We start from the raw sequence: 12,285 nt of genomic DNA on the forward strand, positions 1-12,285 counted from the left end.
CTTAACTTTCCTTTTCGAGAGTTGGTACTCCTGGGATCTCTCTGTAATTCCATCACCCATCTGGCTTACCTGATTCATCCTATGTGTAACTTTTGAATCAGTTCACTAAGAATGGTGTACAGGATTTTCTGTAGTATACTGTGCATTAGGCATAACAATGCCTGCTGCAGGAGTAGTGAGGATTAATTTTTGAGGATTAATTTTTTCGGGTACTCTGAGATCTTAAGGAAGAGCAAAAGCAGGACTGATTGTAACATTGTGTAAGATCATTTTAACTCCCTATGTAATAGAAAATTTTATATCCAATGTTTTGTAAAACTGAAAGTTCAAGGTCACCTGGAATTTCAGGTATATCGATATTTTGTAGCTTTAACCTTAACAGTTAATGACTGGACTCTAAGCACCTTTCTTTAGTTCCACAGTACATCAGAGCACTGACCATGTGCATATCCATTTGCTGTAGGGTGTCTGGAGAGGGAAAAGCACAAGTATTGAGGAATGCTCTTCCTTTATGGTTATTTCAAAGGAGAATAATGTCAAAATTTTATCCCCCATCACGCTAATAGAAATTTTCAGTTTCCTTGTGACAATAAATCTATGCTTGTGACTTCTGAACATCCAATAACTAAACATGCAAAATGCAACATAATATAGATAGCAAGACAAGCATTTCTAACCTTCAGAAAAATGCCACCTTTCAAAAGACAGGAATAAAAGAAGTTATCAGCAATATGTACTTCAAGTGGCAAACATTTATTTGAGGCAATTACCAGTATGTTTATTGGAGCTGTTGCTTTTAGTTGAGAGATTTAGGGTTTGATTGAATGCCTTGGGGACTTGTTTATTGGAAGCAGAGAGTGCATAATCATTCCATTTCACAAATATTAAACACAACATTAAACTGCAGCTTTGACTGAGCTTTCCAAATATGTATGGAACACGAGCTAAAGCAATAAACATCAGTTGTGCTTTTGGCTCTGCTTTAGAGTGACTTGTGTGGCAGAAATGAAGACAGAGATGATTGCTAGCACACTCCCTCCTCCCCATCATATTTAGGGATCAGTTGCTGGCAGGAACTGGAAGAACTGCAGAATGGTTCTCAATTCTAGGAACAATGAGTAAGTTTTATTGTGGCAGCCAGAGACCTCAGCTCTAGCATACACTTTATATTGATTTTAGAAAAAGCAAGGTGTTGGAGAGGGACAATAAAAATACTCTCAAGAAATATGCCAAAGATTTAAACCCTCTAGACTCTATTGCTGAAAAATTTCAGATTTTCTTTGTACTCCTAGTACAATGTGATGAAGTTGGCCTAGTATGTTGTCTTCATATTAAAACAATGTACTTTTAAATTTCACACTCAAGGTTGTCAATCCCATGTTCTAGATATTCTGTGATCCAAGTGCCACTGCACACTCTGAAAATAGTCTTCAGTGTGTTCCACACCTTTTTCCACAGTCAAAACAACTAGGTTTATACAAAAAACCCATTAATTTTTGCCCTGAGGACTCCTTTTTGGTCCTCTCATGCTTTGACTTATCTGAATTTTACAGAAAGCAGGTGAGTTTATAGGCTTCCCTGAACAGTAATAGGTGAGGCTTTTATTGAGCAGACTGTGGAAGAAGTGGTTCCCGAATATGAAAATTTATTGTGGTCTATTTAGACCAAGACTAATACAATTTTATGCTTCCTCCCTTGTCAGTTTTAGTGGTTCATAGAAAGAGAAACCTTTCCCAGTCAATTTAGGGACTGTGATCACAACCTTAAATCAGTGAAAGATAAAGATGAGAAATGGACGTTTAAGGGCATTTGTTACTCTCTGAAAGGTTTGTATGTTTTTCTAATGCATTAAGGAGCAATGCTGTGGAATATAATCTCCTGGGAAAGAGATTAGATCCAGGAAAATGGAAGATCCATGAAAGTGCTCTATTATTATTAAAATCATTTATTCTGTGAAAATTTTTAAGGAAAAATCGTACGGATACGCAATCAGCTGTAGATACTACTAAAAAAAAACCATTAATGTATGTGTTAGGCTAATGTAAAAAACCACATAAACCTCACATGTAAGTCATTATTCCCTTCTTAAAATGCATCAATCCTTTAAAATATAATTTCTCCTTTCTAACAAAGAGTGTAGGTCTACACGTAGAATGAAGTGCCTTGCAGACAGTTCCACATTTCTTTGATTTAGTTCTGCATCCATGGTTTTGTTAATGGAGCAGCATAATTGGTATTTTGTTTGGGATAATTGTCCCCTGTTGGAACTGGAATATGGAAGATGGCAATATACACAACAATATATATTTGTAAGGCCTACAAGTTCCATATTTCCAACACACCCATTGTAAATTAATATGAAATTTATTGTCAGCTTTTCTGCTAGGTCACATACCTTTTATGATCCTGTTAACAGGAAGCTTGAAGTCAGCAAGTATTTTCAGAAAATATATATAATTTTGTACATGTGACATTCACCTACATTTCATGCATCAAAATATTCAGCACCTCATTGTAATTCTTATCTTAAAATATCTGTTTTCCCTTTGTTATGCAAATTATACAGTAATTGAGGCAGTAATTGGGTAACATTATCACTAAATTGGGATCTGCCTGCAGAGGGCATGGGCAAAGAGAAAAGGATCCTGTTGGATTTCCTGAACTTGTAATGAGTTGCTGCTGGCAGAAAAGTCTTGAGCAGCTTAATTCTCTAGGAGATAAATCTGAATATATTGAAATGACAATGACAAGGCAGCAGCAAAGTTTGTTCCCAAGAATGCCTCTGTTTCAGGACAGCAGATGTGATTTGTGCTGACTGTACTTTATGTGCTCACATGACAGTAAACAACATTGGTTTTGGTCCTGAAAGATATTCAGTGTCAAAAGATATCAAGATGTTAGTTCCGCTAGACTGATAGAAAGGTGAATGGACCCATCCAAAAGCTCTGGGCTTGACTTAAAAATTTATCTTAATTTTCTCAGTCTTCCTGACTTGTACTTGTAAAAGTACTTGCTTAAGAGATTTGTGTTAGTCTTTTCTAACTTGGCTAGGAAGATTGCAAGCACACCTCCTAGAAATTGTTGATACTGTTGGAGAAACCCAAAAAGTTGGGTAGAGACAGGAAATTTTTGCAAGAATGAACAGCAATTACTTAACAGAATGAGCAAAATTATTTTCCCTTTCAGTTTCTAAAACCAGCTCAAAGTTGGGCAATGCTTTTACTTTTCCTTTTCTTGTAGAAGGTTGCACAGTGTAAGAGGAGAATGTATTGGTAACAATGCCAGTAAGTGTTGTGTGAATTTCGTGTTTATGTGTGCATATGAGAGGGGTCTAGTACCACCTTGAGCACATTTTAGAAAGTGTAATTCAGGGATCTGTGCTGGGGCAGTGCTTAGCTAAAAGATCTTGCTCTGCAGTTTCTTATCAGTTACCAGAAACTAGCATTTGTGTTAGCTGCATGCTTTTCAAGATGCCAAATAACGTGAATGTTAATTCAGCATTATGTTGCCTCCTGCTAACTTACCAGAAAGCAGGTTCTCATGGATAATGCTAGCAGAGCCTAGTGGAAGGGAGGAGCTGAAGGTGTCCAGCAGATGCCCCTTACTCTAGTGCATTGATCAGCAGCAGGTTCATTCATGGCAGCCTCTTTGTCCCACTTCTCTGTCTTCTCCCACGCTTGTTACTCTACAATACTTTCCATCCTCCCCTTCCTCCAACTTTGCCCTTGACAACATCCCATGGTAAGTTTTTAGCAATCCCTAAATACAGATTAAGGGCTTGCAGCCTGAAGCAAAAAAAGACTTTGTTTTGATTTCTGAATCCAGTGGTCCATGAATTCTAATGATGCATTTGTAACATTATTTTAAGATTTATTCTAAGTTCATCAGTCGGTTCATACTTATATTGTTTACTTGCAAGTGCGTATTGGCTGGGCCCTGAATAGGGTGCTTAGACAGAAGCAGAATTTCCTGGCATTTTGTGGTGCCTGTTAGATGCCTGCTGCCACTGATTTGATAGCCTAGCTCAAGGCATGTGAAAGTTCTCCCCTTAGTTAATCTGATATGTTAGCGGCATGTATTTTTCTTACATTCTGGTTGTCTTCATAAACTGTTAAGGTGGGTAATAGAAGCTTTATTCTTTTAATAATTTTATTTATTAATATAATAGCCTATGTTTGGGGAATTACACCACTAATAATTTGGCATAGATTTATGGAGGAGCACTTCTCTGGTACATGTGGGTGTTTTCCTAGAGTATTTTGTGGTTAAAGGATTGAAGGTGGTCACTCTTTGGACTTTATTTCTGATCTGAAAGGAGTTCTTAGCCAAGATATTTGTTGTCCTAGCCTTAATAAAGGGGGTTAGACAGTAATAGATTCAAACAAGTGGTCTTAGAGTAGCAGCCCTCCAAGAATGTGTTAGGCATCAATGAGCTACTAAGATTTTCATAGCAAATTTGCAAATGTATTTCAAGCTTATCTTGTTAAAGCTTGCATTGTTTTTTAGGGATCCTTCATTTATGAGATTTTGGATCCTCACTGATGAGAGACAGATCTATGTTTTGCATCTTTGTCATATATGTCTCTGTTATGTACTGATTAATGTTGAAATTATTTTGGAGGCAGATGCTGGATTCATGCATTCACTTCTTAAATATATTTTCATGTAAATAGCAATTCTATTCTGTGAGTCATAATTATATGCCACGAAACATCCATATTTTTTTTGACTATCACATTTTCCTACCTACCTCCTATTTCAGCAATTTATCTCTTAAGCATTACGTTTATAGTTTTATTTAAGTTCTAATATTCTGCAGAATTTTAATTTTCTTCTGCTGTGTGACTTACCTCTCCCCAAGATTCCTGCTTCTTATACACATGGATCTGTCTATAAGAATCCATGGAATGGATTATGACTATATAGGCATCATAAAAGAACACAGATTATCATTAAATATTTCCTGTAACTTGACAGAATTTAATACATGGGTGAGGCAGTGTTTGAACGCCCTGAAAATGAATTGAGTCATAGTAGCATCAGATGATTTCAGCTTTGTGATGATGACTGATAGTCATGTTTCTCAGCAAGGCTGAATCAGTGTAGAACTCAGTAGTCTTCTGAACTTACAAAAAGAAACGTTGATTTGCAGTGGAAGACTAAGAAAGAACTCCCAGTTCTAATGAGTCAGGGCACATTATGTGATATTGAAAAAGCTCTCTGCATTTGTTAATTTCATTTGTCTTGGATATAGAATGTATATCTGCCCAGAATAAAAGCACTTCAAGGTGTGTGTCCTCCTGTCCGTGCATAATGCTTTGGTACTGTGCATCAAACCAATGAATTTAACTTAAATTACAGTTGCTCTACTCTTAATATCTATATAGTAGCATGGGCGGTCGTGCTCAGGAATCATGGAATCATATTTCTAAATTAAGATATAGCTTAAACATAGTACAGAAACTTATTGTTGTATCCCATGTATTGAGTGGATTTGTTTAATGCGCGAGGGCGTACGCGGCCCTATGTCCGGCTAGCAGAGAGGGTATGGTGGCCGACGCCCCTACGCATCAGAAGGCCAGCCCCCCTTGGCATCTTGGCCTCGGGCTGGGCTGGATGTCGGACTTGGATTCGCGCTGGACGAGACGAGAGAGGAGGCGACCACTTGCTGGGGGTGACACGTCGGTTTATTGAAGTGCCGGTGGCAACCAACAGATGGACATGCCCACAGCAAATGGCAACCAACAAATAGGAATGGCACCCACAGCAAATGGCCCCGACTAGTGGGAGAGACAAAGTTTTAAAGGGAATGGGAGGAGAAGGGAGGGAAGCCCAGCTATCCAATAGGAAAACATAAAGGGAGGTGTTGAACATAATTGACATACATAACTAACCAGTGAATACAAAGTAAAGGAGGGGCCCCGGGACCACAGCCAACCACAACCCCCAGAGAGAAGAAGATTCTGGAAGGCTGGGAGGAGAGGGGGGTGATTGACTGGGCCCAGGGAGGAGAAAACTTTGCTTATATGGTGGGATAAGGGAGGAGCAATTATGTAACTTGGGAGATTGGCAACTGAAAAAAAGGGCAGGGTAACCATAGCAACTCAACTGTCAGGGCAACAGTGGCGGGGAAAACTGGGGAGGGAGGAACCATTTACAGAGAACAAAAGGGGGACATATATAAAATGGGGGAGCAAACTGAGAAACTTAAAAACACACCACAACAGTTTAACAAATTAATTTTCTGATTTCAGTTATAATGATCATAATATTGTTCTAAGTTCAGTGGTTCTAAAGAAGTGGTACTTTTTAAACCTCTCTCTTATTTAACAATTCTCTGTCATCCTCTGTCTCAGCCTGTTTTCCTAAATGCTTCCTTTTGCAGGTTGTATTACAGTGAGAAGAGCTATGAATTCTCTGGAAAATGGGAATGTGTTGTATTCTTTATTAAGGCAACATTTGTTAAACTCACCAAAATAAAGCTTAATGAACAGCCTATAACACAAAATATTTCCACAGAGAACACTTTGTTACAGAACAAAAACACCTGCTAGAACTAATGAACCCTGAAAACTGCCAGGTTTTGTAGCTGAGATGTCCATTAACATTAGCAGTGTTTATAACAATGACAGTGTATTGACATATTTTGTTTAACAGTAAATCTATTTGTATACTGCTACACAAGTCATTTCAGATTTCAGCCAGAATTAATTTTTCCATTTATGGAGCAGGGAAAAAGTGTTTCAAAGTATTTTAATAATTTTCTTTCAAAATTCTTGGACATTTTACTGATAAACCCATAAATTTTTAGTTTTGAAGACTGGCTTTGTAGTTCTCAAGCTTTCAAGGTCATGCTTTAAAATAATCCTGTTGAATACTCTGTGAGAGTTATAACATCTCACAAGTGGGCAAAATACAGAGCAAAACACTGGGTTTATAATACAGGGAAACAAAATTATTTTAAAGTGATGCTTATTTCTATTTTTCAGTCTCAATACAAAAAATATCCAAGTGGTTACACAACTCCCACGCTTGTTTACCCTTCTAAATATTAAAAAACATTTTTGTAAGTGAAGATGTATTTGCACTTTTGGGTTCATTTTTTTTAACTAATTCTTTTTCCACGCTGCTTTGAACAGCTATTTTCAGTGCTTATTTTGGTTATTTGGTGCAGATGAAACCCATTTAAAAAGATTAATTAAATAATTAAAGTACATCCACAGTATGGGTTTCGAGTGCTTTAGGTGCACAGAATCAGAGAAGTTAAGTTTTCCCCACACTGGCAGAACCTTTTCAGTAGTACAGCAAGCTTTTGGGTTTTCTGGTACTGCTTTTTTTTTTCTCTCTCTTTGCAGAAATCTGAATGTAAGAGAAAAATGAATGATTTCTTTGCAGTTTTGTTTAGTTGGTAGAGTTCTAGGTGCCTGTTGCACTGAAATACTCAGGAAATTCAATCTCTTATTTATACCATACATTTAGATAAATGTATCTAAACTAGAATAAAAATTCTATGTACAGTAATCCTGTTTTTTAAAAGCTATAGTAAAAATAATTTTGGTCAGCAGAGAGTGAGCCAAATTCTGTCTGTGGATATCTTTCTGGAATCTCCAAAGACAACTTCTCTCATGTTGCAGTTAAGAGAGAATAGAGATTGGTTTAAAATAATTAAGAAAGCCAGAAATCTCTGACATCTGGCTTTAAGTGTAAGGGAAAATCTTATTTCTGAAGAGGAATTCCCCAAACTAAAATAAATATCTCAACCTTGTTTTAATTGCATCATTTATAATTTTGGACTCAATGAATTTTAAAGAAAATAGCCTGAAGATCATGAAGATTGGACAATGTGTCAAAAATTCACTATATGACTTTTTCTTTAAAATTTCAGATTAATCTCTTTTTCAAATAAATAGCACATCTGTACTAATTCCTTTTTCCTTCATTTGCAGATGCAGAGCCGCGGTATTTGGTTTCAGTAAGACCAGCACGCGTTTCAAATAACAAGAAATCTTGTTCAGGTATTTTAATATTACTGCATCTCTTTCTTAAAATATTTGAAAGAAAACAGACCCTTGTGCTGGGTTTCTCTGAAAAGATGTTTCTACCTGTAGGCATCTCACTGGGATGCACAAATTCCGTACATGGAAAGGTAAAATATAGGACAGTGTTTCCTAGTCAGTAGCCACACACATGGTGCCCAAAACATGAAGATGTACCTAAAGATTTTGCATAAAGTTCTTACAAATGAGAATTTAAATTTAGAATACTAACTTCTGATGTTTAAAGACATTAAAATTATCCTTCCCAAACTACAAGTAAGGATTCCTTCATCCATAGACATGTTAATGCTCTTCATTCCTCATTGGAAAATGGTAGTGCAATCTACTACTAAGTTTGCTAATGCAAGAGGTTACAAAAAGTGATATTTCCAGCTGAATCTATACACGGCAGAATAGAAATCTGAACTTTGTTTTCATAGTTTCAAAGTCTTCCTATATGACCATAATCATATGGTTAATATTGTCGATTCTGAATTCCTTACTTTAATGTGGAGACTTCTTGCAGGAAGTATTTTCTTGCAGGCAGAATTTTTTGTAACTGGACGGTTACAAAAAATAAACTCATGACCTATCCCTGGGAGCACTCAAGGTCAGGTTGGACAGATCACGTCTGAGAAACCTGATCCAACTGAAGATGTCCCTGCTCATGGCAGAGGACTTGGACTAGAAGGTCCTTAAAAGTCCCTTACAACCCAAATTATTCTATGATCTTTGGATTATTTTTTTTTTCCTAACTCCTGGTAATGATTGGGATAAACCTTTTCTTGCTCTATGCCAGGTATAACACAATGTCTGGAAAGATTTTGGAAAGTGATTTAACCTTCAGCCTTCAGATGCAGCATATATATATGTTGGTTTTTAACATAGGTTTTGTAGCAACATATTCATAATCAACATAAAGTTAAAACCAGCATGGTTAACATTTCTAAATGTACACACATGTATTGGTTGAAAATAGGCTGTCGGGCTGTCACTGGCAATAGGGTTGAAAAGATGTCAGTAGAAAGTTAGTCAAATCTGGTTCACAACAGTGAGAAAAAACCCTTTAGATCAGTGACTTATAAATTTTCAGGAAATGTTGGTCACCTGTATGTTTTGAGGAGGTACAGATCCTTTAGATTTTTGAAGTATGTAATGTGATGTAAATATACTGATTTCCTATAGTCAATCATCTTTCAAACACCAGAGATTCTCCTTGGGCCTATAGTAGTTCATAAACTACAGGTTCAAAATAGAGTCTCTACATAATTTGTTCATTTCCATCTGTTAGCTTTTAAACTTTCTTTAAAATAAGTTATTTCTTCCCACAAGAACTGTACTCCTTTATACAGAGCAAAGCTGAAGTTCAGTATCATGCAAAACCTGATTTCAATATAGTCAGTAATTAAAGGAGAAAATTCCTGCTGATAAAGACACTGATTCAGATCTGCCTCAGTTAAAAGCAAAAGAACTTTTGTAGGTTTTATTTCACTCTTAAGAATGCCCTAGAAAATATTTATTATGTGTAGAAATATTTGCAGTGTTACTGAGAAACCTGCCAAGCAGTTACTATTTTTATCACATCCATGGAGGCTTTCTTATGTCCTGGACTCTGTCATGTCTTCTGTGATATAGTCCAAGATAGCCAGAGTTTTTAATTTAATCTACCTATACCAAGTGTACTTAAATCACCAAATTGCCTTTTCAAAAAACTAGTTTTAACTGGAATGTTAGGTTGAAAAAATGTTCATGTGACACTGCCACTTTTGTAAATCATATGTTAAAAATAATGACCATGAAAATTAGAGAACTGTTGTACTTTTCCCTTCAAGCTTAGAAGAGATCTTCATTTACTTAATTATCCATGTGCAAAAACTTTCCTTTGCATAACACAGGAGAGAGAAATTAACTTTATATGTTCCTTGTGTAGGTCGGAACAAGACACAGAAGCCCCTGCAGCTGGTGGTTGGCACTCTCACCCCAACCTCTGTGTTCCTCTCCTGGGGCATCCTGGTCAACCCTCAGCATGACTGGACAGCAACAAGTAACTGTGCTAGTGACAGGTAACAACAGAAATGGATGGGCTTTATTGCTACCATGAGTTCCCTCAGGACAGCTCCCTGCTGTGATTAATATAAATTTACAGTAAAAATTAAAGCGTGGCAAACAATAATTCTGAATGTGAAGTCAGTTTTTTCATTTGCTCACGCTAGTGCTTTGCAAATCTTTACTTGACAGCAACTTTAGTGAGACATCTACATGCTGAATTACAAATCTTGCTATTTCACACTGGATCCTTTGTTCTTAAATTAATGGCCTTGGATCTACCTTCGCTTGTATCTCAACCAATTGAAACTTTGTTAAATTACAGGAAATATTTTACTTTAGAGTTGACTGAAAAAGTGTAAAAGAAGCCTTTTGTTGTGCTGAGCTGGGGGAATGATGCCTTAACACCGTTTGATTTTTGGTTTTTTATTTTATCTTATCACTAAAACTGATACAGAACAGCTTTCATTAATTTTCTGTTGCAAGTAAAAAAGGATCTCTTCTATGTTAATATTTTTGGCATGTACTGGGCGACACAGTAGGTGGGAAACTCAGGAAGTCTTGCCAAGTAGCAGTTTCAAGATAAGTCATAGTGCAGAAGAACTTCTCAATTAAATGCACTATTATGGTTTAGTCAACCCTCTGTAGATGAATAAAATTATTTAAATTGCTAATGCAGATGTTTTCCCTCTTGTGTTTCTCTTTATATTCTTCTTTGATGACGGAAGAATATTTTTATTTTCATTTACATTGTATGAAGCTCTATTCTACTCAACAGTGTTTTGTAAAACTAAAAAGAAACATTGTGAACCCATGGGATACGTCTACATGTTTTGCAACTGTTATCTTTTGTGTTTTAAATGTTTTTTGGTTGGGTTTTTTTTTGGTTCAGAACATTTCTTTTACCTGTCTAATATTTTTCGAATTTGTAGCTATCTAATTTAGACTTGACTTTTCTTACTCTGGTGTTCATAAAAAAACTCTAGCTGACATGATTAAGCTGGATGTCAAACATAGACTATGTAGAAAACACATCCCATTTAGCCAAAATTACTTTTTTTCATACCTTTACAAAAGTTTCATACCTTTACAAAAGGACTGATCCTTTTCAAGCATCAGAAACTTCTAATGAAAAAATTTTGGATCTTCATCACCAATCAGAATTTCAAACATTATTGAAAACATGTTAATGTTTGTTAGGAAATAGTTATGAAATGTTAGTGAATGTCCATGGATGAAATCTGATCAGATTTTTCTTCAATAGAAATAAAAGTTGGTTAAGGCTCAGATTTTGCTCTTTCAGCAAAGGAAGCAGCAAATATTTTCCTACTGTGTGAAACTGAAGAAATGAGCTGATTTTGGATGAGCCTGTAAAGTGTTCGAACATAGTGGTTTTATCTTTGTGATGCGTCATCAAGGAACTTATCTTTATGTGATGTGTCAGCACCGATATTGCAGCAGCCATTGTGCAGTGGGAATGAAGAACACTTCAGGAGAAGCCCATATCCTGTATCCCTCTATCCTAATCCACCTGGAAATTCAAGGCAAATGGTATCCACCACCATGCCTTCATCAATTCTGTGTTTTCTCCTCAGTAGCTGAATGTTCTTTTTGGCCATTCATTGACTCAAAGTTGGAACAAAGTTTTTAATATAGTTTTTCAGTTAGGGCAGTGTGCTACTAGTGTCTTGCTACGTTTAGAATATATTCTGAGGTATTCCTCCTCTCAGGAATTAAAGTGTGCATTTTAGTGAAATATTGTCAGACAGGAGTAGCTAGTTTGAAAACATTTCTATCTGTTACAAATGGTCTTATCAAAGATAGGTATATTCCTATAACCAGATTTCTGTTTTGCAATCAAGCATAACAAGAAAGTTAATGAAGAAAAAAAAGTCACTTAAGTGGTGCTCTTATTAATTTTACCCTTACTGGACCAAAGTGCTTGTGATTTGTATAAATTATGAGAACAGTTGCCCAAGTGACCATGGTGTGTATATGTAGAATTCTAAAAAAGATTAGATCCACATATAGTTCTAGTCAGTGTGTAGAAGAAAAACTATTAATTTATTATATTGATTTGAATTGCTGTTGATAATGTACAATAAGAAAAAAATAGGAAGCAGCCCATTCTTAGCAAGTTAGTGTTGTGATAAAAGTACAATTCTTAAAAAGCCAGTAACAGATTCACCAAAATTTCAGGGGC

General features: G+C 36.2%; 1 protein-coding gene across 20 annotated transcripts in view; it reads left to right on the top strand.

Annotated features, from left to right (window-relative positions):
* ABI3BP (ABI family member 3 binding protein) overlaps positions 1–12,285 on the top strand; it is a 173,591-nt gene that overhangs the window by 58,349 nt on the left and 102,957 nt on the right. For all 20 annotated transcript variants that reach the window (XM_064725451.1, XM_064725461.1, XM_064725363.1 and 17 more), the window contains 2 exons: positions 7,947–8,015; positions 9,967–10,099. In XM_064725451.1, coding sequence (XP_064581521.1) covers positions 7,947–8,015; positions 9,967–10,099 — 202 coding nt within the window. The remainder of the gene's footprint in view (positions 1–7,946; positions 8,016–9,966; positions 10,100–12,285) is intronic.

Source organism: Zonotrichia leucophrys, chromosome 1 (assembly GCF_028769735.1).
Source record: "Zonotrichia leucophrys gambelii isolate GWCS_2022_RI chromosome 1, RI_Zleu_2.0, whole genome shotgun sequence".
Lineage (NCBI taxonomy): Eukaryota > Metazoa > Chordata > Aves > Passeriformes > Passerellidae > Zonotrichia > Zonotrichia leucophrys.